The 25,343-nt window shown below is 42.6% G+C and overlaps 1 protein-coding gene across 6 annotated transcripts in view; it reads right to left on the bottom strand.

Annotated features, from left to right (window-relative positions):
• obscnb (obscurin, cytoskeletal calmodulin and titin-interacting RhoGEF b) overlaps positions 1-25,343 on the bottom strand; it is a 96,406-nt gene that overhangs the window by 7,848 nt on the left and 63,215 nt on the right. For 3 of the 6 annotated variants that reach the window (XM_055883582.1, XM_055883587.1, XM_055883588.1), the window contains 23 exons: positions 24,636-24,893; positions 24,075-24,341; positions 20,863-21,129; positions 19,967-20,242; positions 19,546-19,818; positions 14,002-14,292; positions 13,481-13,753; positions 11,664-12,983; positions 7,576-7,857; positions 7,400-7,481; positions 6,383-6,504; positions 6,015-6,212; positions 5,827-5,859; positions 5,428-5,526; positions 5,008-5,226; positions 4,611-4,778; positions 3,664-3,720; positions 2,439-2,578; positions 1,926-2,126; positions 1,700-1,776; positions 1,295-1,465; positions 957-1,116; positions 697-813 (listed from right to left, as the gene is read on the bottom strand). In XM_055883582.1, coding sequence (XP_055739557.1) covers positions 697-813; positions 957-1,116; positions 1,295-1,465; positions 1,700-1,776; positions 1,926-2,126; positions 2,439-2,578; positions 3,664-3,720; positions 4,611-4,778; positions 5,008-5,226; positions 5,428-5,526; positions 5,827-5,859; positions 6,015-6,212; positions 6,383-6,504; positions 7,400-7,481; positions 7,576-7,857; positions 11,664-12,983; positions 13,481-13,753; positions 14,002-14,292; positions 19,546-19,818; positions 19,967-20,242; positions 20,863-21,129; positions 24,075-24,341; positions 24,636-24,893 — 5,351 coding nt within the window. The remainder of the gene's footprint in view (positions 1-696; positions 814-956; positions 1,117-1,294; positions 1,466-1,699; positions 1,777-1,925; positions 2,127-2,438; positions 2,579-3,663; positions 3,721-4,610; positions 4,779-5,007; positions 5,227-5,427; positions 5,527-5,826; positions 5,860-6,014; positions 6,213-6,382; positions 6,505-7,399; positions 7,482-7,575; positions 7,858-11,663; positions 12,984-13,480; positions 13,754-14,001; positions 14,293-19,545; positions 19,819-19,966; positions 20,243-20,862; positions 21,130-24,074; positions 24,342-24,635; positions 24,894-25,343) is intronic. The other 3 variants (XM_055883583.1, XM_055883584.1, XM_055883586.1) reach the window with 3 other exon arrangements.

The raw sequence follows: 25,343 nt of genomic DNA, 5'->3' as shown, positions 1-25,343 counted from the left end.
ATATTGGCAGAAAGCTTAAAAATGCTTGTTAATCTAACTGCACTGTCCAATTTACAGTAGCTATAACAATGAAAGAATACCATTCTATTGTTTGAGGAGAGTGCACAATTTTGAACATGAAAAGTTATTAATAAACAAATTAGGCACATTTGGGCAGTCTTGATACAACATTTTGAACAGAAATGCAATGATTCAATGGATCAGTCTAAAACTTTGCACATACACTGAACTCTAAATTGCACTTGGGCTGGAATAATACATCATGACCTTTCTCTTGAATTTCAAAGATTGTACAAAAAAATACAAAAGAACAGTTGGTTTTTTCTTTGTATTATCTTTTACCAGATCTATTGTGCTATATTCTACTACATTCCTTTCACATTTCCATAAACTTCAAAGTGTTCCTTTCAAATGGTACTAATAATATGCATATCCTTGCTTCAGGGCCCGAACTACAGGCAGTTAGATTTGGATATATCATTTTAGGCTAAAATTGAAAAAAGGGGCTAATCCTTAAACTGTCCTTCTTGTTTCGTTTTTTCATGAATGTGTATGTTTGATGTTATGTCTGGCCTATGCCATGTCTCTTACCATATCACAGTGCACCCTCTTGTATGTAAAGTAAATATCTGTGAAAATCAGACAATAAAGAAATATCCAATCCCCTATTTACAGCATTAAAGGGTGATCGCTCACCTTGAGTGAGGCCTTGTACTTCTGGATTCTGTCCAGAGGTTTCTGTAGGTAGGCATTAATGCTCAATACAGGCCCTTCAGCAGGGTCGGCACTGGCCTGCTGTTTGTCTGTGTACTTCTGTGACAAAGACATAGACAGCAAGGTTTAGAAATGTGGCCATTATTAGCCTTACATCAGCAAGCCATTATATAAACAAAGATGACAACACAAACACATTTATGACCATTTGTGTTAACAGTATTTGTGAAGGGTTCACTTGCCTTGAAGAAGTGGTGTACGGTCTTGTCACTGATAGCGGCCTCTGCCTTTTGCTGGCCTACAAGGTACTGGAGGTATTTCTCAAAGCCCTCCCCGCTCCTCAGGAACCGCATGGCCACGTCGTCATCTGTGTCGCACTCGCGCAACTTAGGGAACATGAACCTGCACAACACACATTATGGGGTCAATTCATTTAGCAGCATATTGGTAGTACATAACGGTAAAACATCAATACAATACAACCAGTTAGGTGATTTCTATTCAGGCATTATAAAGGGCTTATGAAGGCTTCATTAATCGATAAAAAGTTGCTGTTTAAAAACAGGCCAGCTGTACTTACTCGCTATGGAAGGCCTTGATCTCGTTGATGTTCCTGAATATGGCCTCCTTCTGGCTGGTGATGTCAGATGGGGTGTCGGGGCTCTCCACATGCTTGACGTGGTGGGAGGTGAAGAAGTCCATCTCTTTGACAAACTCTGCCTCGCTGTTGATCATGTCCTGGATCAGTTGGCTGGGGGAAGACAGAGCATTAGAGATATATTATGGTTTGCCCTTGAGTGTGGTGGTGTTTCTTGCTTGGGCACAACACAGGACCAAATCCTCATGATCTGTGAATGTAACAAACATTTATTTGACATTAATTATCTCATTGAGTTGATTTACTGAGTGTCTTAGTTATGAAAAGTCGAGTCTCAGGTTAAGTTTTGGTACTAATAGAAGATTGTGTGAGAAGGTCTAGACTCACAGTAGTCTTCTTTTGTACTCTCCTTCTGAGACCTCTTCTCCACCTGTCTCTGGGACATCACCAGCATCAGCAGACAGCTAGCCCACAATAGTTTAAATAACATTAAGAACATAATAACATTTAACAAAAATAAGTGGCGAGAGAGTAGAATAGAATTAACAGGAAACGGGGAGATTTAGATGTACAATATTGGTACTAAATCAATTACTTAGATCTTGAAACAAACCTTGAGTTTCTTGTCCAGGTAGGCAGGCGAGACCCAGCCCTGGCGGGATGGGGTGGTTTTGGTTGGTTTGGTCCGGACCAGCCATTTGAGTGGATGTGCCGAATCCAGAACCTCAACATACTGGCCCTCCTTCAGGGAAATGGTCTCTTTGTTGGGGATGGTGGGGTTGTAGTCAGCCGTAGCCACATAGATGTCAAACATCTGTAGAAGAAGGAGGACATCAGACACAAATTCTATAACTAGCATGCTTCTAAGTGCTCACATTGACAGAGTGACTTGTATTTATAAGAGATTTGCCCAGAACTGGGTTCGCTGGAGATGCAGGCCAGTTGAGGCTCTTTGCTGCACTAGGAGCTAAAAGGAATAAGTCAAGTAAGTATTCTCTAGCCAAATCCAATCAAAAATATCAGAAAGAGAAAGAACTTGAAGGAAAATAGACCCATTCCAGTGTCATTAGAGAAAACTCAGAATGAGTGAACTGGAATGACGGATTTTCCTTCTATGGTTCCATACCTCTCCCCTGGCATCAGGGTCGTCAGACTCAGAGGAGGAGTCTGCGAGAATGGAGCTGGGGCGAGAGCGGCCGTGATGGGGCGAGGCGGAGGGTGTTTTGGTCTCATCGTCGCTATCGCCTCCCGGGACACGTAGTGAGGCTGGGGCAGTGAGGGGGAGGAGGGGGGTTCAGAGGGAGACAGCCAGGAGAACATACAATACACACACATCTCCACATAACCCAGTATAGACATTGGCCTAAATACTGTACACACATTCACAGAAGGGGAAATTGGACACTGAAATACCCACAGACCACCTGGAATGTGTAGCTTTGGCTTCTTGACCCAGAAAATAAGGTGGATATTTTATATATTTTACTATCAATGTCAAAACTGTATCTGAGTCAGTACAATTAATTATTAAGATTCCCCAAAAGGTTAGCTAAGCTACACATTAGTACCATCAACAGTTTTGCTGCTACTGCACAAGTCATTTGATTTAATAGTTTTCACTATTACAAACTAGTTAGTTTTCCAGATGCATGCATAAGATGCTGTACAAATAAGACGTGTGGTCTGAAGTACTGTCCATACATGTCTGAGTGTCGGCATGTCCTCCAGCTACAGTATATGCTATGCTGAGTATCAATTCAAAGCCATTTGAATCATATGCTCAGGTAATCACAGTTACTTGCTTAGCCAATACAAAACGTATTCTACTCATGCATCAAATAAATATCATGGAGCGCAAAAACATAAAGGGAGAGATATTTGATCACGTATATACACATTTATCATATATACTGAGAATGATGGAACTGTTTTGATGACAGCTTTGTCCACCACTTTACAATGGAATCTGGGCCGTTTTGTCTCAAAATGTGTTCAGGTGTAACTGTCTTCAACTGTGAAATACTGTATCTTAATGCCATCTTAGACAAAGAATAATACCAGTACATTATTTCCACAAGTCATCACCTCAGGCGATAGCCAAGATATCCTCACTGTCGTGCAGCATGAACAGAGGGATGTCATTTTCTAACCCCTTGTTGTTTCATGCCAAGTACTCCTCTTTTAAATGAAATAATTCCAAGTAAGACAGGTGAAGACAGATGCGGAGAAGAGAACAGAGCATAAGCTTCAACGTCAAGAAGCAGATCAAAAGCGACACTGACTAACTTGTGGAAAGAATGTATGGCTTTCAGTGAGAGTAACTGAGATCTTGATGTACTGTAGATACATACTGGAGGCTTTGGGCCATGATTTCATCCACTGGAGCACTTGATGGTTCTGTGCGCTGTCTGAATAACAGATTAACGATTGGATGAGAGCACGTGAGTGAATTAATGGATGGATGGAGGGGGGAAGGATGATGAAATGAAGGCAGGACAGTCGTAAGGGAAGAAAGGGTGTAGGAATCCACACGTCGCTCAAAACACACGCAAGACAAGCATTAGTGAGTGCAAAGAAAGAGACAAAGGCATCGTTGCTTATAGAAACACAAAGGAAATTGCAAGCAGCGAGAGGCAGTGTGCATGACATTTCCTTTGAGCTGTTCATTCTTACAGCCTGCATAACGATCTATTAGGAACTGACATATCCACTGACGCAGCAGTGCAGCTGTATCCAACGAACGTTGGCATGTTAGCTGGCACTGTGGCTAATGGACTGCATGTGGGATGAGAGTAACATGTCATAACATGACATAAACTGTTATGAAGTGTTATGACATATAGCTTATAGTGTTTATGACATAATTACAAAATTACAAAGGCAATGCATATATTCAATTTGAATTTAGAGTTCATCAATGGCAATGTATATATTTTTATTATGCTATAAAACACTATAAGCACATACTCTGTATTACCAGAGATGTACAGATGCAAATGTTTTTGCCTGCAATAAAAGCACACACAGCAACCTTTCCAATACATCAGGACTATTCCACCATTACTTCCCAGTTATTAATATTGAAAATATTCATTTTAAATGACCTATTCTATAAGTAACTAGAGGCAAATTAAAGGTAACACATCAATTCAAAATAAATTCAAATCAAATCACAAAGTGCATTTACTTTACCTTAAATCCACATGAATAGTGGAAGAACATTTATTTAAAGAAAATGTTCTCACTGTCCTCTATTTTGGAGATTTGATGGAACAGTCCGTGACACATTTGTACTCACCTTGGCTGATCTTGGCAGATACCATCTCTGTGATCTGAGAGGTGAGCTTCATAAGAAACTCTTCTGTTCCAACTTCACCTAGATAAGGCATTTTTCTGCCAGCATCCTCCTCTGGAGGGCTGACAGTAATACCCAGAGGGATTTTGGTCTCTTCCTTTGGTCGTGGCGCTACGACAGATAGCAGATAATACATTAGGAATGTTTCACATTAGAACTTGCCATCTGCCACGTACCTCATTATTATATATATTATAATGATTACAAAAGCATGCATCATTATGTTTTCCTATTACATAATATGTATTGGGGACCCCAAGGAAGACTAGCTATTGCTTTTGTAACAGCTAATGGGAATCCAAACAAACAAACAAGAACAGTATAGTCTTCCGTTTCTTACCATCCTCTACCTCAAAGTGGGCAGTGCAGATGGACTGGCCGGCCCTGTTGGTGGCTATGCAGGTGTAGGTGCCGGCGTGCTCAGAACCCGCATCCATGAGGATGAGGCTGTGTTGGCGCCCAGACCTGGCCACCTTATAGCCCTTAGTGTCTGGCTTGATCCACAACACGTCCTCAGCAGACTCCTCTTTCAGCCACGTCACCATGGGGGTGGGAGAACCTTGGAGAGGTGAGAAAGACAGCGGGACTTCGGTATTCACATGCATGTTGTATGATGAATAGTCTCTCCTAACAGCAGTCTGTGGACTGGCATGTATTTTTGTATGATGAATGACCATATCCTTTGTGGAAGCATACTGTATCTCACATATGACACTGATTCTGGTCCTGGCAAAAGAGAAGAGTGTTGTGGATATAGTACCTTCCACTCTGACTGACAGGGTGACACTGGCTCCCTGTTTCACCTTCCTGTTGCTAAACTTCTCCAGGAACCGTGGCGGCACCAGAGGCACCTTGGGATCTAGGAAGTAAAACATGGATGCAGAACAGTGTCATCATCACATAGCTCACAATTCAGAACAGTGTGACATGTTATTGGGGCGCAGGTAGCCTGGGCGGTTAAGAGCGTTGGGCCAGTAACCAACAGTTGCTGGTTCGAATCCCTGAGCCGAACTAGATGACAAATTGCTCCAATAAGTTGCTCTGGATCAGAGCGTCTGCTAAATGACTAACATGTCAAATGTAAAAAACTAAATAGGTAGCAGCGTAAGAATCAATCAATAAATGAATCAATTGGTATTATTTAATGATAATTCCATACCGTGCTTTTCTACAGGTGGGAGCTCTCCTGGACCTGTTGAAAGAGGGTCATCATGAATTCGGGAAACACAAGAATGTTGTGTTGTGTATAAAATAACATGCACATCGCAATGTAGACTAAAGACTTTATCCAAAGTAGAAGACAGGGATCCCTCTCAATATAAACCTTTCAGTCATGAGTAGACCTACCCAGAACCAGTATCCTAGCAGAGGAGTATGCTGATCCAGCAGCGTTGCTGATGTAGGCAGAGTACTCTCCTGTATCCTCCCTCTTCACCTCCAGGACCTCCAGACTGTGGACGTTTCTCTTGTCCAGCAGCAGGATCCTGTCTGATGAACGCAGCGTGATACCGTCCTTGAACCAGTACACTCTGGGCGCGGGGAAACCTGGGAAATATCAACGGAAAGTAAACAACTAACTTACCCTGGGGGGCAGTAATTCCTCTTTATTTAGCTTATGGAATGGACCTCTGACGTTCCTGTGCAGAGGCAATGTAGTCTAGCAGGGTCTTGGTGTGATTAATACAGAAGTGGTGGAGAGTAACCCACAGACCAACCTTTGACTTTCAGCTGCATCTTAGCAATGGGTGAGCCTGGGCTGACGTGCACATCATGGAGCTCATCCAGTACTTGTGGCATCTGCTCATCCTCTGCCACAGACTCAAACGCTTCCGTTTCCCTGAGGGGAGAAGATAGGCGGAGAGTAAAGCTGTCAGTTGTTGGGTTCGACATTTTGAACACTGAGATATTAAATAAATAATAGAGAAGAAGCATAGAATCAAAGGAGAAAGTTAAGGGTTCTCCGTAGAAAGCCAGAAGGCTTTGGAATGTGTTTGATGAAGGAGAGGAGAGCGACGTATTGATATAGGGAAGACAGATGGATATCTGTGGACTAGGTGAAGGAGGGGTTGAGGTCAGCAAATGAGGGGTGAGGTCAGTTCCCCTTAAGGGAGTAATCAGGGTAGTATCTGGTTACCTTCCTGTTGGGCATTTTTTGTTATTTTCTTTTATTTCACCTTTATTTAACCAGGTAGGCTAGTTGAGAACAAGTTCTCATTTGCAACTGCGACCTGGCCAAGATAAAGCATAGCAGTGTGAACAGACAACAACACAGAGTTACACATGGAGTAAACAATAAACAAGTCAATAACATAGTAGGAAAAAAAAGAAAAAATGTGTACAATGTGTGCAAAAGGCATGAGGAGGTAGGCAATAAATAGGCCATAGGAGCGAATAATTACAATTTAGCAGATTAACACTGGAGTGATAAATTATCAGATGATCATGTGCAAGTAAACTGTAAGGATTGGAGAGAGGGAGTGGGATAGAAATATCTGGATGGGACAAATGTTGGGTTGTCTGGTTACAGCTGTACAGAACCTTTGGGAATAATTAAACTTGGTTAAATCTTCTCTAGTGTCCATGGGTTATTTACTCTGAAAAATAAGAACCTAACACAGTAAAGGAGTAAAACGACCAGTGAAACGTTTCAGGTACTATTAGGAATCAGGTTTGAATTGTAACGAAGGTTGAAGTCAAAGTCAAAGGCCTTGTTCGCTGGTTCTCTCATTCACCTTGACATGTAGCCCTTGGCGCTGATGTAGGAGCCTGTCTCAGTGGCATCAGCTGCAGTATCGTAGTCTGAACTGCAAGACACTGAGGAAAGAGAGATGTATTACACAATGACACGCAATCAATCCATCAATTAAGCAACCAACCAATCAATCAATCAAATATTTTCTGTACTCACTGTCAACCCTGAGCTCAGCCTTAGTGGCAGCAATGCCACTGGTGTTCTCGGCCATGCAGCGGTAGACGCCCATGTCAGAAGGCAGCACAGTGGTGATGATGAGCTGGTGGCAGCCCTCGTGGTCCTCGTTGATCATGTAGTGGTCATTCTCCTCCAGGAGCTTCCCGTCCTTGAACCAACGCACGCTGGGTGTAGGCTTTCCGATCACCACGCAGTCAAAGCTGACCGGGTAACCGTCAAGCACGTCCTGGCTCTGGAGTTCGGTCAGGAAGACTGGGGCCGCTGGGGGAGAGACAGGGACAGGGGAGAGGGGCAATCAGTTAGGCACAACAATAGGTTAGGAGTTTTTTTAATTATGCAGGAGTTTAAAGTAACTGTCCAGTGTTTCAAGATTTCTATAAAATAGTGTATGACCTATAATTAATTACAATAAGAGTCAAATACTTTCAAATGTATACTTTTTAAATGTTTAATTAAGTATGTTAAAAAGCATATTTTCTGTGTTGGAATGGTGTGGGCATACCCCAACAACAGAATGGTGTGGGCGTACAGTGCCTTCGGAAAGTATTCAGACCTCTTGGCTTTTCCCACATTTTGTTACGTTACAGCCTTATTCTTAAATTGATTAAATCGTTTTTTCCCCTCATCAATCTACACACAATACCCCATAATGACGAAGCAAAAACAGGTTTTTCAAAAACTAAAATACCACATTTACAAGTATTCAGACCCTTTACTCAGTACTTCGTTGAAGCACCTTAGACACCGATTACAGCATCGAGTCTTCTTGGGTATGACGCTACAAGCTTGGCGCACCTATATTTGGGGACTTACTCCCACTCTTCTCTGCAGATCCTCTCAAGCTCTGTCAGGTTGGATGGGGAGTGTTGCTGCACAGCTATTTTCAGGTCTCTCCAGAGATGTTTGATCGGGTTCAAGTCCAGGCTCTGGCTGGGCCACTCAAGGACATTCAGAGACTTGTCCTGAAGCCACTCCTATGTTGTCTTTGCTGTGTGCTTAGGGTCGTTGGCCTGTCGGAAGGTGAACCTTTGCCCAGTCTGAGGTCCTGAGCGCTCTGGAGCAGGTTTTCATCAAGGATCTCTCTGTACTTTGCTCCGTTTATCTTTGCCTTGATGCCGACTCGTCTCCCAGTCTGCTGAAAAACATCCCCACAACATGATGCTGCCACCACCATGCTTCACCGTAGGGATGGTGCCAGGATTTCGATTCAGGCGAAAGAGTTCAATCTTGATTTCATCAGAGCAGAGATTCGTGTTTCTCATGGTCTGAGAGTCTTTAAGTGCCTTTTGGCAAACTCTAAGCGGGTTGTCATGTGCCTTTTACTGAGGAGTGACTTCCGTCTGGCCACTACCATAAAGGCCTGAATGGTGGAGTGCTGCAGAGATGGTTGTCCTTCTGAAAGGTTCTCCCATCTCCACGGAGAAATTCTAAAGCTCTGTTAAAGTGACCATTGGGTTCTTGGCCACCTCCCTGACAGAGGCCCTCCCTTCCCTCGATTGCTCAGTTTGTTCGGGCGGCCAGCTCTAGGAAGAGTCTGGGTGCTTCCAAACTTCTTCCATTTAAGAATGATGGAAGCCATTGTGCTCTTTGGGACCTTCAATGCTGCAGAATGTTTTTGGTACCCTTCCCCAGATCTGTGCCTCGACATAATCCTGTCTCGACTGTGTGCTCTATGGACAATTCCTCCGACATCATGGTTTGGTTTTTGCTCTGACATGCACTGTCAACTGTGGGACCTTATATAGGCAGGTGTGTGCTTTTCCAAATCATGTCCAATCAATTGAATTCACCACAGGTGGACTCCAATCAAGTTGTAGAAACACCTCAAGGATGATCAATGGAAATAGGATGCACCGGAACTCAATTTTGAGTCTCGTAGCAAAGGGTCTGAATACTTATGTAAATAAGGTTCTGTTTTATTTGATTATAAACTTGCAAAAATGTGTTTTCACTTTGTCATGCTGGGGTATTGTGGGTAGATTGCTGGGGAAAACATGTATTTATAAGGCTGTAACGTAAGAAAATGTGGAAAAAGTCAAGGGGTCTGAATACTTTCCGAAGGCACAGTATACCGGTCATTAAAAATATTCATGTGAGTAAATAGCTGATTGGTCAGCTCAACCAATGAGGCAGGATGACATCATCCAAATAAAAAGGATGATAATATTACTGTATTACCATATTAATGGTCTTTTGGAGATACAAGTTTGAGGTGGGGTTTTTTAAGTGTTTTTTTCTCCAATTTATGCTTTGGCCACAAACATGAGAATAAGACAAGTTTTAAACTTTTAAAAATTAGATTTTCACTCGACAGTTACTTTAAATCCACTGGTATTCCATGTGTAATTCTTACTGATAGTGATTTTTCTTTCTGTATAAATATGTGCTCTTACAATACAGCAACGAAAAGCACACATAATGAAAGGGTGTGATGGCAGGCAGTACAACATGAGGATAAATGGACGGAAAGGATTGTGTCAATACTGGAATGAAGTGGGTAAAGGAGAGTTGAATGGAAGGAAAGTGTCAATAGAGAGATAGAATGAATGGATACAGTGTGTCAATACTGGAAAGAGGTGGGCAAAAAGAGAAATTGTTAGGGAAATTGAAGCAACTATTAAATTACAACAAAGACAAACAAACACAAATGTTTGGGACAAAATTGAGAACATAAAAACACTACATCCAAAACAAACATATCAAATAAACCACACATTGACAAGACTGAAATACCTACTTTTTGGTAAGAGAAACCTAACATTAAGCCACACACCAAGCTAACAGTAGTAATCACACGGAACACACAAGGAAAAGCAGGATGAAAGGCTGGATGAGGACAACGTGAACATTCATTTAGCAAGTACAAACTTACGTCTTAGCTAAAAAGCAAAAGCTCCCATTAATGAGAAATTTTTAGGGGAATTAAAACACATTGAAACGTGGATTATATTATTTGAGCAAAATAAACACTGTCATACATTTATTGAATAAAAATCAATATGACCTTCCCTGAATTACAAAGTATTTTTTGTGTTTTAACTTGTTAATTTTTCATACTGAATGGAATGGGCTACAAAATAATTGAATTGAATAGTCATTAAATTACTATTTAATTCCAAATGATTTTCAAACGATCTAATACAGTATATACAGTAAGAGTAGGGGAGAGCCGGGATGAAAGTAACACGGCCATTTTCTCAGATAACACAGAAGCTAGAAACACTGCCCAGTCCGACCATGTTACGTCAAGTTATCAACAAAAAGTGGTTTTGAACGATGTAAGTAAAAAACATCAATAGAATTATGCCTTAATCAATTGACTTGATGGTCAGCTTCTCACGTAAAGCTTTTATCGACGGGTTTCTGGTTAAAAATAAATACATTTATGACTCTGGGGGTCAATTGCCTTGTGTCAAGCCATTGAAACGTGATAAGCATATTGAGTTTACCCTTCGTGAAGAGAATAAAAACAATCATTCTATCAAGACACGAGGAGTGAGCATGACAAGGACATCTGGAGCGCACCTGATTGGTTGCTCGCCATCCATCAGCCAGTGCACCTTGTCAAGCTTGCCCTCCGCCACACACTCCAGGTGGATTCAAATGTGATGAGAAAATTATGCATAATATAGCTATTATATGATCCATTGTAGTCCGATTAATATTGTAAAGCAAAATACTGTGTTTGTGCAACATTGCGATGTTGACACATGGTTAATTTTCATACATTTCAAACCTAGAGCATCAATTATTAAAATCGATACAAACATTAAATTATGGCTGATAGTACATTTGTTGAAAGGAAGAGCATTACAAACCAGAAACATGTAGATAAGAAAGATTGTGTTACTCCCGCCCCGCCGGCAGCTACAAAAGTAGCTCTGTTCTGTGTCTATTTCATTTAAACTCACATACCCTAGAAATTAAATTACAATTGCTAATGCTAGAGGACATATATAAGTTGTTTGTAATAAAATATGGTGTCTCTAGGTCTATCGAACTCTGAGTAATTTGGAAAAAAACTGTTACTTTCGTCCGAGGTCTCCCCTACTCTCGTGTTTTCCTACCAGGGGCTCCTGTCATGAACGCGGGCAGCTGCTTCTCCTGTGTGGGTGTTGCAGAGCCATCTTGGGTGTATCCCATCTTCATGATGCGCAGCTCCACTTTGAGAGGTCCTGCCTCCTGGATGGTGGTCTCCACACGCATCCCCTGGGCAGTGAACATCTCCTGAAAGTGCAGCGACGCCACCTGTGCCTCAGACCGCGTGTCAAAGCGGATGTAGAGGTAGCGCTCGTCCTCACGGTACGATTTGGGCTCGGGGGCCTGCAGCTCAGCCTCATCATCACAGCTGACGAACGACTCCTCCTCCGACGTGGCCGGAAGGCGTGTGCGGAGGAGGCGGCGAAGCCGTTTGCTGGCCTGCCTCAGAGACTCATCCATCTCGCTTTCTGCAGACGAGCTCTCCGCCTCGCTGTCAGCGCTGTAGCCCATGGTCAGGGGCCTCCTTCCAGATGCCTCCCGTGCCGAGCCTACTGTCACCTTGCCGCTGTGGATGGTCACGCCAAACTTGTTGGTGACCTCACATGTGTAGATGCCCGTGTCCTTGGTGGTAACGGCGGTGATTACCAGAGAGCAGGTGCCATCGTTGTAGATGTCGATGTGATGGTGTTTGCTGTCCACAAGGGGCTCGCCGTCCTTCAGCCAGCGCACCTTGTCGGGCTTGCCCTCAACCACGCACTCCAGGTGGATGGTGCCATTGGGCTCCTTGGTCTGGTCCTTGAAGACATCCTTGAAGACTGGACACATGTCCTTGCAGGACTTGTAGCCCTTGAACGCAGCCTGGATCTTGACAGCAGCATCCAGCAGCCCCTTTTCTTCAACCTCCTCACTTCCGCACTCAGTGATCTCTGTGGTCTGTGCTGTGATCTTCTGTCCCGAAGATGAGGTCTGTAGGACTGTGGTCTGTTGCACTGAGGTCTGTGCATAGAACTTCTCAGTTGAGATGGACTCTGTCTGGTCGGATGCAGAGAAGGAGGACTTGCTGCTCTTCTTCAGGTAGGACACCAGCGTTGGAACCCTGGACTCATCCTCAGAGCTGGTGTGTAGATTGGTATCCAACTCCTTCTTCTTTGCGATGATGACAGGCTCCACAACCTTCTCCTTTTCGTTCACCTTCTCTGGGGCTTTCTTCTCCTTGACTGGCTCCTTGGGTGTTTTCGGCTCCTTGTCCTCCTCATCAGGCAGCTCAGAGATGGAGTCGAGGGTGGGCTCTCGGCTCATGCGGCGTTTCTTGGCCAGGGCCTCCCACAGCGCGTGGACATCACCCTCGGAGGCAGCCTCAGGAGGCAGGCTGGGCTGGGCCCCCTCCAAGTTAACCCCATCTCCACCTACAACCAGGGCACAATGGAATGTTATTTGCAGCAAACTGACACCTGTAACATCTATAGTATAGCAGCCCCAAAACACACACACACACACACACACACACACACACACACACACACACACACACACACACACACACACACACACACACACACACACACACACACACACACACACACACACACACACACACACACACACACACACACACTTGTAAGAACTTTGATCATGTAGTGGTAAATAACTGTGGGACTAGATTATTTTCTGATAGGAGAAGTGTGTCCACACATCTTTTTGAGGAATGAGCTCACCATCACTATCTGCTAGGACTAGCTGACCAACTTACCTTAACTTACCCCTTAAATAACAAACACCTCTCCACCAAGCTTCCAGTTTGGTTTGAGGAAAATAGCTTACAAATTTCACAATAAATAAATGTCAGCAGATGGAATTACCAAGTTACAGGGTATAATATTCTGTCTTGTTTGGGAGTCTGTACCTGTTGGTAGGTTGAGATTAATGGAGCTTTCTGCCTCGTCTGAGGCCACACAGGTGTACACGCCCTGGTCAGCAGACTCAAAGTCTTTGATCAGCAGCACTTGTGTCTTGCCCTCGATGGTGACCTGGTATTTGACCCCAAACTCCAGCTCCTTGTTGTCTCTGAGCCAGGTGACCGAGCTGCCCGCAGCAGAGAGCTGGCACTCCACACGGGCCATCTTACCCTCCTGCAAGTCTGGACTGGCCAACTGCTGGGTAACTGTGATTGGAGCCTCTGTGGAACAAAACAATTGATCGATCGATTTATATATTTTTTCCAATAAATGGGACACTACATAGACAATTCATGCCAACGGAAAATGTTTTGCACTCACCTGGGTTGTATGCAAATTATGTAACTAACACATACATTATCTAGGACTAGGTTATAAGTATGTTGTTCAACATGCTGGGCTTGAGACAGAGCCATATAGAAATATATTTGTTTGGCTCAGGTTTGAGCGCATCATATAGCCAACTCACCCAGCTGAACGGTCTGAGGCAGCTGGACAGGTTCTCCAGTCCCAGCTCGGTTGATAGCTGCCACCCTGAACCTGTAGCCGCTCCCTGGGATGAGGTTATCCACAGAGAACTCTGTGTTACACACAGGCTCTGCATGGCACGGAAGCCAGAGGGCGCTGTCCGCCAGCCTCATCTCCACCCTGTAACCCAAAATGGGGCTGCCTCCATCGCTGAGAGGTGTGAACCAGGACAGGGTCACCCCCTGTTTATGCTTACTGACCAGCTCTGGGTCCTCCGGGGGGTCTGGAACGGCTATATAAGGAAGGGAGGGAGAATAGGTCAGTGGTGGGTTTAAAGAGAGATGAATAGGAGAAAGAGAGGGGAATGGACTTAAAAAGATTGCATTTCACTTCCCTGGAGAAAGCTACAGTCTGGTCCAAAATGATTGGCGCCTTTGTTAAAGACGAGCAAAAAAGACTGTATAAATATAAATCATTCAAATTCTGAGCTATACTGTATACTCAAAAAAATACAATATTTACAGTGCATTCGGAAAGTATTCAGACCCCTTGACTTTTCCCATATTTTGTCATGTTACAGCCTTATTCGAAAATTGATTAAATAAAAAATGTCCTCATCAATCTACACATAATAAAAATAAAAAACAGAAATCCCTTATTTACATAAGTGTTCAGACCCTTTGCTATGAGACTCGAAATTGAGCTCAGATGCATCCTGTTTCCATTGATCCTCCTTGATGTTTATACAACTTAATTGGATTCCACCTGGGGTAAAAAAAGGCAACACCTTTCTATATAAGGTCCCACAGTTGACAGTGCATGTCAGAGCAAAAACCAAGCCATGAGGTCGAAGGAATTGTCCGTAGAGCTCCCTGACAGGACTGTGTCGAGGCACAGATCTGGGGAAGGGTACCAAAATAATTCTGCAGCGTTGAAGTTCCCCAAGAACACAGTGGCCTCCATCGTTCTTAAAGGGAAGAAGTTTGGAACCCACAAAGACTCTTCCTAGAGCTGGCCGCTCCTCATTAAAATCCACATGACAGCCCGCTTGGACTTTGCCAAAAGGTACCTAAAAGACAAGATTCTCTGGTCTGATGAAACTAAGATTGAACTCTTTGGCCTGAATGCCAAACATCACGTCTGGAGGAAACCTGGCACCATCCCTAAAGTGAAGCATTGTGGTGGCAACATCATGCTGTGGGGATGTTTTTCAGTGGCAGATACTAGTCAGGATCGAATGAAAGATGAACGGAGCAAAGTACAGAGAGATCCTTGATGAAAACCTGCTCCGGAGCACTCAGGACCTCAGACTGGGGCAACAAGACAACGACTCTAAGCACACGGCCAAGACAATGCAGGAGTGGCATCGGGACAAGTCTTTGAATGTCCTTGAGTGACCCAGCCAGAGCCCGGACTTGAACCCGATCAAACATCTCTGGAGAGACCTGAAAACAGATATGCAGTGACACTCCCATCCAAACTGACAGAGCTTGAGAGAATCTTCAGAGAAGAATGAGAGAAACTCCCCAAATACAGGTGTGCAAAGCTTGTAGCGTTTATACCCAAGAAGACTTGAGGCTGTAATAGCTGCCAAAGGTGCTTATTAAACAAAGTACTGAGTAAAGGGTCAGAGTTTTTATAAAGTTATTTTTTGTAAACATTTCTAAAAACCTGTTTTGGTTTTGTCATTATGGGGTATTGTGTGTAGATTGATGAGAATTTAAATAAGAATAAGGATGTAACGTAACAAAATGTGGAAAAAGTCAAGAGTCCTGATTACCTTCCTAATGCACTGTATAATACAATTGCTCAGAAATATATTTTTTTAACAAGCACCCCTAAAGATTTTATAAATAAAATGAAACCATTCAACGTTTTAAGTTAATCTCAGTTTAAGGAACTATATTGTGGCTTCCCGTTTCACTGGGGTATAAAAATGAGTTGACAGGTGTGTAAAATTCCTTTGTCATTCATCAGCATGGGAAAAGGCAAAGAGCTCACAAATGAAGAGACAAATGGTTGCTGACCTTCACAAATCAGGCAATAGGTACAAAAACTTTGCAAACATAATTTATATACCACCATTAGGGCAACAATTAAGAAGTTTAAAACCGGTAAAATTGACCTGGTATTGGACGCAGGTGTATCTAGTCCAAACACACAGTGAGGAAGATCAGCTTTAATATTGCAGATAGATTGTGGGTTCTGTTGCGGGCGGCAGGTAGCCTAGTGGTTAGAGCGTTGGCCCAGTAGCCGAAAATTTGCTAGATCAAATCCCTAAACTGACAAGGTAAAAATCTGTCGTTCTGCCCCTGACAAGGCAGTTAACCCACTGTTCCTAGGCTGTCATTGTAAATAAGAATTTGTTCTTAACTGACTTGCCTAGTTAAAAAAAGGTACAATACATTTTGAAAATCTATGTAATTGTAGGCATCATTTCCAATCTCCCATATATTTGGGGAAAACAATACTTGGGCTTCTGCTTCCAGTATATACATACTATATACATTTTATAAACACAGTATATTGTACATTAGTTATCTTCTTTTATTTGTTTTTAGTCCCCCTTTGAGCTACCCTCCACCCCTCCCATTATCTCTGAAAACCATCCAGTTTCCTAATTGCCTTATAAATTCTGAATCATTCTCATAGTTTCAACAGATTGTAAATGAAAGATTACATTTTTTACTAAGCGTATTATTATATTATTGATCGATTGACTATTGCTTTTCAAGTCACTCAACAGTGCTATTTACAGAGTTAACTCCAGGTATATGTTGCAATTCTTCAGCCATTGCTGAACCTGCGACCAAAAACAAGCTACATATGGGCAGAACCAAAACAAGTGATCTAATGATTCTGTCTCTTCACAGCAACGTCTGCAGAGCTAGAATGGTTGTATCCGTCATGTACATAACATTATATTAGTTGGAAGAATTTTGTATACTAATTTATATTGAAAAACTCTGTTTTGAATCCAGCGTTGGTTTGTGTGTCAGTTCATAAACCACGTGCCATGAAATCGGCACATTGAAAATCTCATCCCAACTATTTTCCAACTTGTATGGTGCAGCTGTCAATTGTTTGGTCCTTAAATGAAACTGGTATACTTCTTTATTTATCACAATTTTCTTTAACCAATTTTGGTCTTTAATGTAGTGCCGGCAGACAAGGTCCTTACTTTCTCCCCCTTCTACTTGCCTCTTCCATTTTTGCGGTAACGCTGCAATCAGTTGGTTATAATTTTGGATAGAGCAGACATTTCCATATATTTTTGTGTGACAACTCCACCAGTTCTATTAATGTTATAATTAACAAAGTTTATTGTTTTTTTCTCTCACTAAAATAATGTTTAAAAAAAAATCTATTAGAACGTATGTTTGTGTTTAACCATAATATTTGTTGTAAGATTTGTTCTGTCTTTTCTGGTGGATTAAACAGAAAATGCAACCAGCTTTCTATGGCTTGTTTAAAAAAATTGCGATATTCTGGAGATCATTTCATTTTAAATAACTGAAAGTGAGAGGATATAATCTGTAAAAAGGGAAAAATAACAATTTTAATACTGGGAGAGACATTTTTACTAATCTGATGGAAAACCAGTTCGGATTAAATACAATTTTTGTGTGACTGAAGTCTTTCGTGAGAGGTTCAATGCTTGAATATTTATTCATTTCAGCCTTTTACATATTCATTATATACAGTACTAGTCAAAAGTTTGGACATTTATTCAATCAAGGGTTTTTCTTTATTTTTACTACTTTCTACATTGTAGAATAATAGTAAAGACATCAAAACTATGAAATAACACATATGGAATCATGTAGTAACTAAAAAAGTGCTAAACAAATCAAAATACATTTCAGATTTTAGATTCTTCAAAGTAGCCACCCTTTGCCTTTATGACAGCTCTTGGCATTCTCTCAACCAGCTTCAAATTGAATGTTTTTACACCAGTCTTGAAGGAGTTCCCACATATGCTGAGCACTTGTTGGCTGCTTTTCCTTTACTCTGCGGTCCAACTCATACCAAACCATCTCAATTGGTTTGAGGTTGGATTATTGTGAAGGCCAGGTCATGATGCAGCACTCCATTACTCTCCTTCTTGGTCAAATAGCCTCTACACAGCCTGGAGGTGTGTTGGGTCATTGTCCTGTTGAAAAACAAATGATAGTCCCACTATGCGAAAACTAGATGGGATGGCGTATCGCTGCAGAATGCTGTGGTAGCCATACTGGTTAAGTGTGCCTTGAATTCTAAATAAATCACAGATAGTGTCACCAGCAAATAACCCCCACACCATCACACCTCCTCCTCCGTGCTTCACGGTGGGAACCACACATGCAGAGATCATCCATTCACCTACTCTGTGTCTCACAAAGACACGGCGGTTGGAACCAAAAATCTTCAATTTGGACTCATCAGGCAAAAGAACAGATTTCCACTGGTCTAATGTCCATTACTCGTGTTTCTTGGCCCAAGCAAGTCTCTAATTCTTATTGATGTCCTTTAGTAGTGTTTTTTGTTGTTGCAGCAATTCGACCATGAAGGCCTGATTCACACAGTCTCCTCTGAACAGTTGATGTTGAGATGTGTCTGTTACTTGAACTCTGTGAATAATTTATTTGGGCTGTAATCTGAGGTGCAGTTAACTGTAATGAACTTATCCTATACATCAGAGTTAACTCTGAGTCTTCCTTTCCTGTGGCGGTCCTCATGAGAGCCAGGTTCATCATAGCGCTTGATGGTTTTTACAAATGCACTTTGAAGAAACTTTCAAAGTTCTTGAAGTTTTCCACATTGACTGACCTTTACATCTTAATTAAAGTAATGATGGACTGTCGTCTCTCTTTGCTTATTTGAGCTGTTCTTTCCATAATATGGACTTGGTCTTTTACAAAATAGGGCTATCTTCTGTATACCACCCAACCTTGTCACAACACAACTGATTGACTCAAATGCTTTAGGAATGAAAGAAATGCCACAAATTAACTTTTAACAAGGCACACCTGTTGATTGAAATGCATTCCAGGTGACTACCTCATAAAGCTGGTTGAAAGAATGCCAAGAGTGTGCAAAGCTGTCATCAAGGCAAAGGGTGGCTACTTTGAATAATCTGAAATATACAATATATTTAGATTTGTTACACACTTTATTGGTTACTACAAAATTCCAAATGTGTGATTTCATAGCTCTGATGTCTTCACTATTATTCTACAATGTAGAAAATAGTAAAAATAAAGAAATACCTTTGAATGAGTAGGTGTGTCCAAACTTTTGACTGCTACTGTAAATAGGCCAGTTTATTTTGTCTGGCTTGCCGTTTCAAATAAAGTTTAAAACATTTTGTTCATTTAATTTCAAAAATAAGTTGTTTGGTGTAGGCAGAGCCATAAGTAAATAGGAAAACTGGGATATTACTAAATAATTACTGAGGGTGATTTTTCCACAAATAGACAGGCATTTATCTTTCCATGGTAGCAAGATCGTACGTATTTTTGCTAACTTTCTATTCAAATGCATTGTAGTGAGATCACACACTTACTGATGACAGTGAGCTTGGCCATGGAAATGGCATCCCTGGCAGCAAAGGTGATCTCCTGTGGTGGCATGGCTGGGGCCTGTCTCAGCACCAGGTGGTAGGAGCAACCGTCAGCCTGCATGGCCCAGGTGTTATCATTCTTTAGCTCGGCTCCGTTAGAGTACCAGGCTACCTCCGCTTTAGGCACAGGCTCAGTCAGTATGCAGCTGAACTCTACCTTCTCTCCCACCACAGCTACCTTATCCTCCAGACCGCTCACCACATCCAGCTGCCAGCCTACGCACACAAAAGCCACTTCATATCATATATGGCAGTTCTCCCTTATTTTCAGCTGTAGTATGTCACAGTATTGTTCACCATAAGACCAGGCTTCACAAAAACAATAACTAACTTCCTGACAAACAAACATAAGGGGGTGAGAAACCTTTGACGTTGAGCAGGGCGGAGGTCGATGCGGTGCCAGCCTGGAAGGTCACTTTGCAGTTGTCCCCGACGTGCAGATCCTTTAGCAGCAGCAGGTGGCGGCGGCCACTCTCGAAGGACACAATCTCAGTGGTTGGCGAATCCTTCACCGGCTTGCCGTCAATGAGCCAGCAGCTGTCTTTGATCTCACAACGAGAGATCGAGCACTCGAACAGGGCCTCGCCGCCGTCGATGGTGTCCATGTTCTCCAGGCCCTGGAGGATTTCTATGGGTTTGGCTATAGGGGAGAAGAGGAGAGCAGGGTTTACTGTAAGATAATAGCTTTAACTGAGAGGGGAGAATGTGTCATAAAACAAGCCTTTTCCCCACTGTTGGTGGGGATTTTATGTTCACGTTGGCCTGTTGGACAAGTGGATTTTTTATTGCTAGACACTTGCTAGTATTCAAGCTGAAACTCACAATGAAAACCAGCCAACCTGCATGAAATTACATAGTCTTCGGTCAGTTTTAGGAAGCTTTGTTTTGAACATTCTGATATCCATTTTGACACTAGGGCCATTTTCCTGTCCATGTGACCTGATCATGAGAATCTCTGAGCCCTCGTTGATCGCTATAACTAGGGCCCAGAGTTTTTCCTGATCAGGTGTCATGGTTTAAAAGCCATGCACATTTCTCATTTTGCTTTGCCTGGCTGGGTTGAGTGCAAAAGAGGGGTGGGGGAAAGATTGCATACATAAAACAATAATAAAATAATGATTAAAAAAAGACCTGCTTCAAATTGCTATCTGCTAATCATAACTGAACACAACAATAAAAACAGCAGAAATAAAGATAGTTTGAAGCTCATGGGGAGGGGAGGGTAGCTAGGTACTCTTTCCTAAGAGAAGAGAAGCTCACCTTCCACCTCCAGTGAGGCGACCACGCAGGTCCCCTCTGCCTCACAGGAGTACGTCCCCATGTCCTCAGTGGACACGTGGCTAATGTACAAGCGAGCCACGGTCCAGTCCTGCTCCACTACCACCCTCCTGCCGTCAGGCTGCAATGGCCGCCCGTTTCTTTTCCACTGGGCCTGGACCGGCCGGGAGTACTGGCAGATGAACTCAGCCGGCTGGTCCTCAGCCACACAAAGGTCCTGCATCTCGCTCACCACCTCTACTGTGGGTTCTGAGAGTGGGGGCAGTGGTCAAGGGTCATATGACAAGGTCATCATGACTGACATGGCGAAGAACGACACCTGGGCTTTATAAACACTCCAGTACACCTTGAAGTATTTTGGTTTATTTTACTTTTAATTGAATTAACTTTATTTATCCCCATTGGAGAAATTGTATACATCATAGATTTACTGGTGGTATCAGAGGTGGCTTAGCATTTTAGTAATGTGCATAGAGTTGCCTTGATCCACAGTACATCAAATACAGTATGTACTTAGATACAGAATGTGAATGTTTACACTGTGACAGTTGTTTTTGTTACTCCAAACTGAAGGGGGAGTGAAAAGCCAAAATGTCTCAAGAGGCAGGGGGGGTTGGACACAACTACTGCCCACTAACCAACCAATGAGACAGGGGAAATATGCCAATGGGTGGCTAGAGATGCCTTACAGAGCAAAGGCAGGAAGGGTTAGAGAGTTTTGGTTTTAGGCAGGCTAGGGGCGGTGCATTGCAGGGTGGTGAGGCTGAGAGTAAATAAGGGAAAGTGGCCGGCCAGGGTGGATGGATGGAGCAGCACTGCCCAACTACTGCTGCTTCTCTTCATACAGCAGCAAACGTTTGTTTTCAGGTCAAATCTCTCCTACTGAAGCCACAGGACTACAAGGTCAAAGCCAAGCTTAGTTAAAATACTCTGTAAAACACTCAGTGCACACGTTGTCTTTTGTTATTTTTGAACTAATGTGCACACATTACTTCTTAACAACAATCATACATCACACATACTGCCACAAAATTATTAAAACTACATCATATGCAATCTATTTCAATGTGAGTATACTACCGTAGGCAGATAAGATTTCAATAATTCTGAATAATATTATAGTGGATGCTTGCTAGAACTGTACATTATGACTAAAATATACTGAACAAAAATATAACATATAATAATTTCTAAGATTTTACTGAGTTACAGTTCATATATGGAAATCAGTCAATTGAAATAAATTCATTAGGCCCTAATCTATTGATTTCACAAGACTGGGCAGGGGCGCCGCCATGGGTGGGCCTGGCTCCCAAGTGGGTGGGCCTATGCCCCCCTAGGCCCACCCATGGCGGCGCCCCTGCCCAGTCTTGCGACTGGCTCCCACTGAGGAGCCAGGCCTAGCCAGGCCTAGCCGATCAGAATTAGTTTTTCCCCACAAAAAGGCTTTATTATAGACAGAAATCCCAGGGCAGAAGAAACCGGATGTGGAGGTCCTGGGCTGGTGTGGTTACTGGGCTGGTGTGATCTGTGGTTGTGAGGCCGGTTGGACGGTTGGACGGTTGGACGTACTGCCAAATTCTCTAAAACAACGTTGGAGGCGGCTTGAACACTGAATTCTCTGGCAACAGCTCTGGTGGACATTCCTGCAGTCAGCATGCTGACTGCACGCTCCCTCAAAACTTCAGACATCTGTAGCATTGTGTTGTGTAACAAAACTAGACATTTTAGAGTGGCCTTTATTTTCCCCAGCACAAGGTGCACCTGTGTAATGATCATGCTGTTTAATCAGCTTCTTGATATGCCACACCTGTCAGGTGGATGGATTATCGTGGCAAAGGAGAAATGCTCACCAACAGGGATATAAACTTGTTTGTGTACAAAATTTGAGAGAAATAAACTTTTTGTGCGTATAGAACATTTCTGTGATCTTTTCTTTCAGCTCATGAAAACCAACACTTCATATGTTGCATTTATATTTTTGTTCAGTGTATGTCCACCAGTCCTACTCTATTCCGATTATTGTAGATACTGTGTATCTGTAAACCACAACTGTTATGTACCATTTGCCATTATTAGCTAAAAGTATAGCTACACAATTGAACTGAGGGTGTGAATCCTCATTGACTAGCATAGCGCTTGCTGCATATCACTAAGAAACTGGTGGAAACCTCATCTAATGCCGTACCAGCCGGTATGTTTTGGTCTCATCTAAAGTACACAGCATGAAAACTCTCATTCTAATTCTATTAGTGAAATTACTCAAATGTATGTTCATGCATGAAAGCATGCATGGATGAGGAACAAAAAGTCATTACCTACTGATCTAGTCATTCCCACTACTGAGGAGTTTTGAACTCTTTTGAGAACGCCTACATAAAACTGTCAAGAATAACATTAGCCTTGGACAAAACGTGAGAAAAGAGTAGACATTCTTAGTGTACTACCAATGCGGTTTCCTAATGTATAGCTGTAATTGATTGAAATTGCTCTGGTGGTCACTCTGAAAATGAAATAAATATCAGAATTTAAAATTGTATCTAATCACAATTTTCAGTGTGGATTTTTTTATAGAGGAAAAAGTACACCAAAAGTATAACAAAAATCTTTCATTGACAGTCCCCCAGTGTGTGTGAATAATGAGCATTGATGCTTTGCGATAATAAAGATGACTTTGACCTTGACCTGTCTCATTCCTCATTTAAACTTTGACTTTAAGTAGGCAAGCATTCTTACACACTTCATTGTGTTATTTATTCCCTACACATTCCATGATACAATCTATAGTTTGTTCAGCTGATGTGACATAATGCGCGAAAAATGCCAATGGGATTTGTGCCACTAATGCTTAAATGTTAGCATGTGGAAAGGGTGCCAGGGAAACTAAACCAAAGCATGGATTACTGTCATACCATGTCATACCATGCTTATAGGGTTAGGAAACCAACGTGTCACTTTGTAATTTGGTGAACTATCCCTTTAACCATATGTATTCCATCAAGACTGGAAACTTCAAAATGACATCCTACAACTGATCATCTTTAACTTGCTGACATAACATACAGTACACTTGTTGAAACCACAATGACGATCTAAAACCGTTAGGAATTAATTCCTTCATCCTTGAGAAAAGAAAAGACCAGACCATACAAAAATGAACACTGTCAGAGACAGATGGCGTAGTGACATTATACCTTGCACTGCCACTGACGCCGTGGTGAGCTGGTCTCCAGCATCACAGGTGTAGTAGCCGTTGTCCTCTGGCTCCAGGTTGCGAATGTGGAGCTCCTGAACGCAGCCCTCCTGCCTCATCTCGTACTTCTTACCAGCCTGGAGGACCATGCCTCCCTTCCTCCACTCCACGTGAGTGCCCGCCTTGGAGAGCTCACAGTGCAGAGTGATATCATCACCCTCCTGGGCTTCCTGGTTCTTCAGCTCTTTCTGAAAGAATGCCGGGGCACCTGGTGGAAGTAAGAGACATGACATATGTGTTGGACAGAGGACGTAAAGTGTAGGTGACAGTGGCCGGCGTGGACAGGGGAGTAAGATGGCTCTGTTAGTGTATGTTGATGGAAGACTCGGTGCATGGTAGTTTGTAGAGGGCAAAACAGTCAAGAAGAATATTGTGGGGGAACTCATCCTGAGTTTATCTTGATCCAGAGCATTCACTGTGAGGATTGGGCTGGTAACTATTTTGTGGTATTAGATGCAGTGTAGAGGGTCCAAACTTTTATAGTGCCGGCATCATTCTTTACCTTCCACAATCAAGGTGACGGTGCACTGTGCATCCCCGGTATCGCAGCAGTAGGTTCCAGAGTCCTCCATCTCCAGGTTGTGGATGCGCAGCTGCAGGAGAGCTCCATTCTTCCGCAGGTCGTACTTGAGTCCTGCTTTGATAGCCACATCATTCCTGCTCCAGGTGACGGTTGCCGTGGGGTCGGAGACAGTGCAGGACAGGGTGACTGTCTCACCCTCCAAGGCCACTGTATCGTGAGGCTTCTCAAGGATTAAGGCTGTAGATATGGGAAATCCCAAGCTAAGTACAGTGTAATGCACTTTGAGTGTCAAGTGTCATATGTCAAACTTGTATGGTTTTTATATGTGCAGTATTTAATGTGTCTCTTTTTCCACAGGTCTACAATCTCTTGTATGATCTTACAGTAGCATGCCAATGATAACCACAAAGACTATGTCCATTAGGCATGCATCACTTAATTGATAGTCAAATTGATACTGAAGTCAGCAGAGTGATATGTTTATATCAGCGACAAACGTCTTGTTGTCAACTTCATTTTATAGTATCTTTAAAGACAGAGATGCTATAAAAAGGAAAGGCAGGAGGATGACCAACACACGTCTAAAGAAAGGATGGAATGGAATGGATGATGCCGCACAGCAGATGAACAGACGGTGTTCTAACGTGCCAAGACAAAGCTGTTTGATGGAAGACAGAGATGGAGAGA

This window comes from Salvelinus fontinalis, chromosome 26, assembly GCF_029448725.1.
Source record: "Salvelinus fontinalis isolate EN_2023a chromosome 26, ASM2944872v1, whole genome shotgun sequence".
Classification (NCBI taxonomy): Eukaryota; Metazoa; Chordata; class Actinopteri; order Salmoniformes; family Salmonidae; genus Salvelinus; species Salvelinus fontinalis.
The sequence above is the reverse complement of the archived record's forward strand: the minus strand, read 5'-3'. Positions and strand labels throughout refer to the sequence as shown.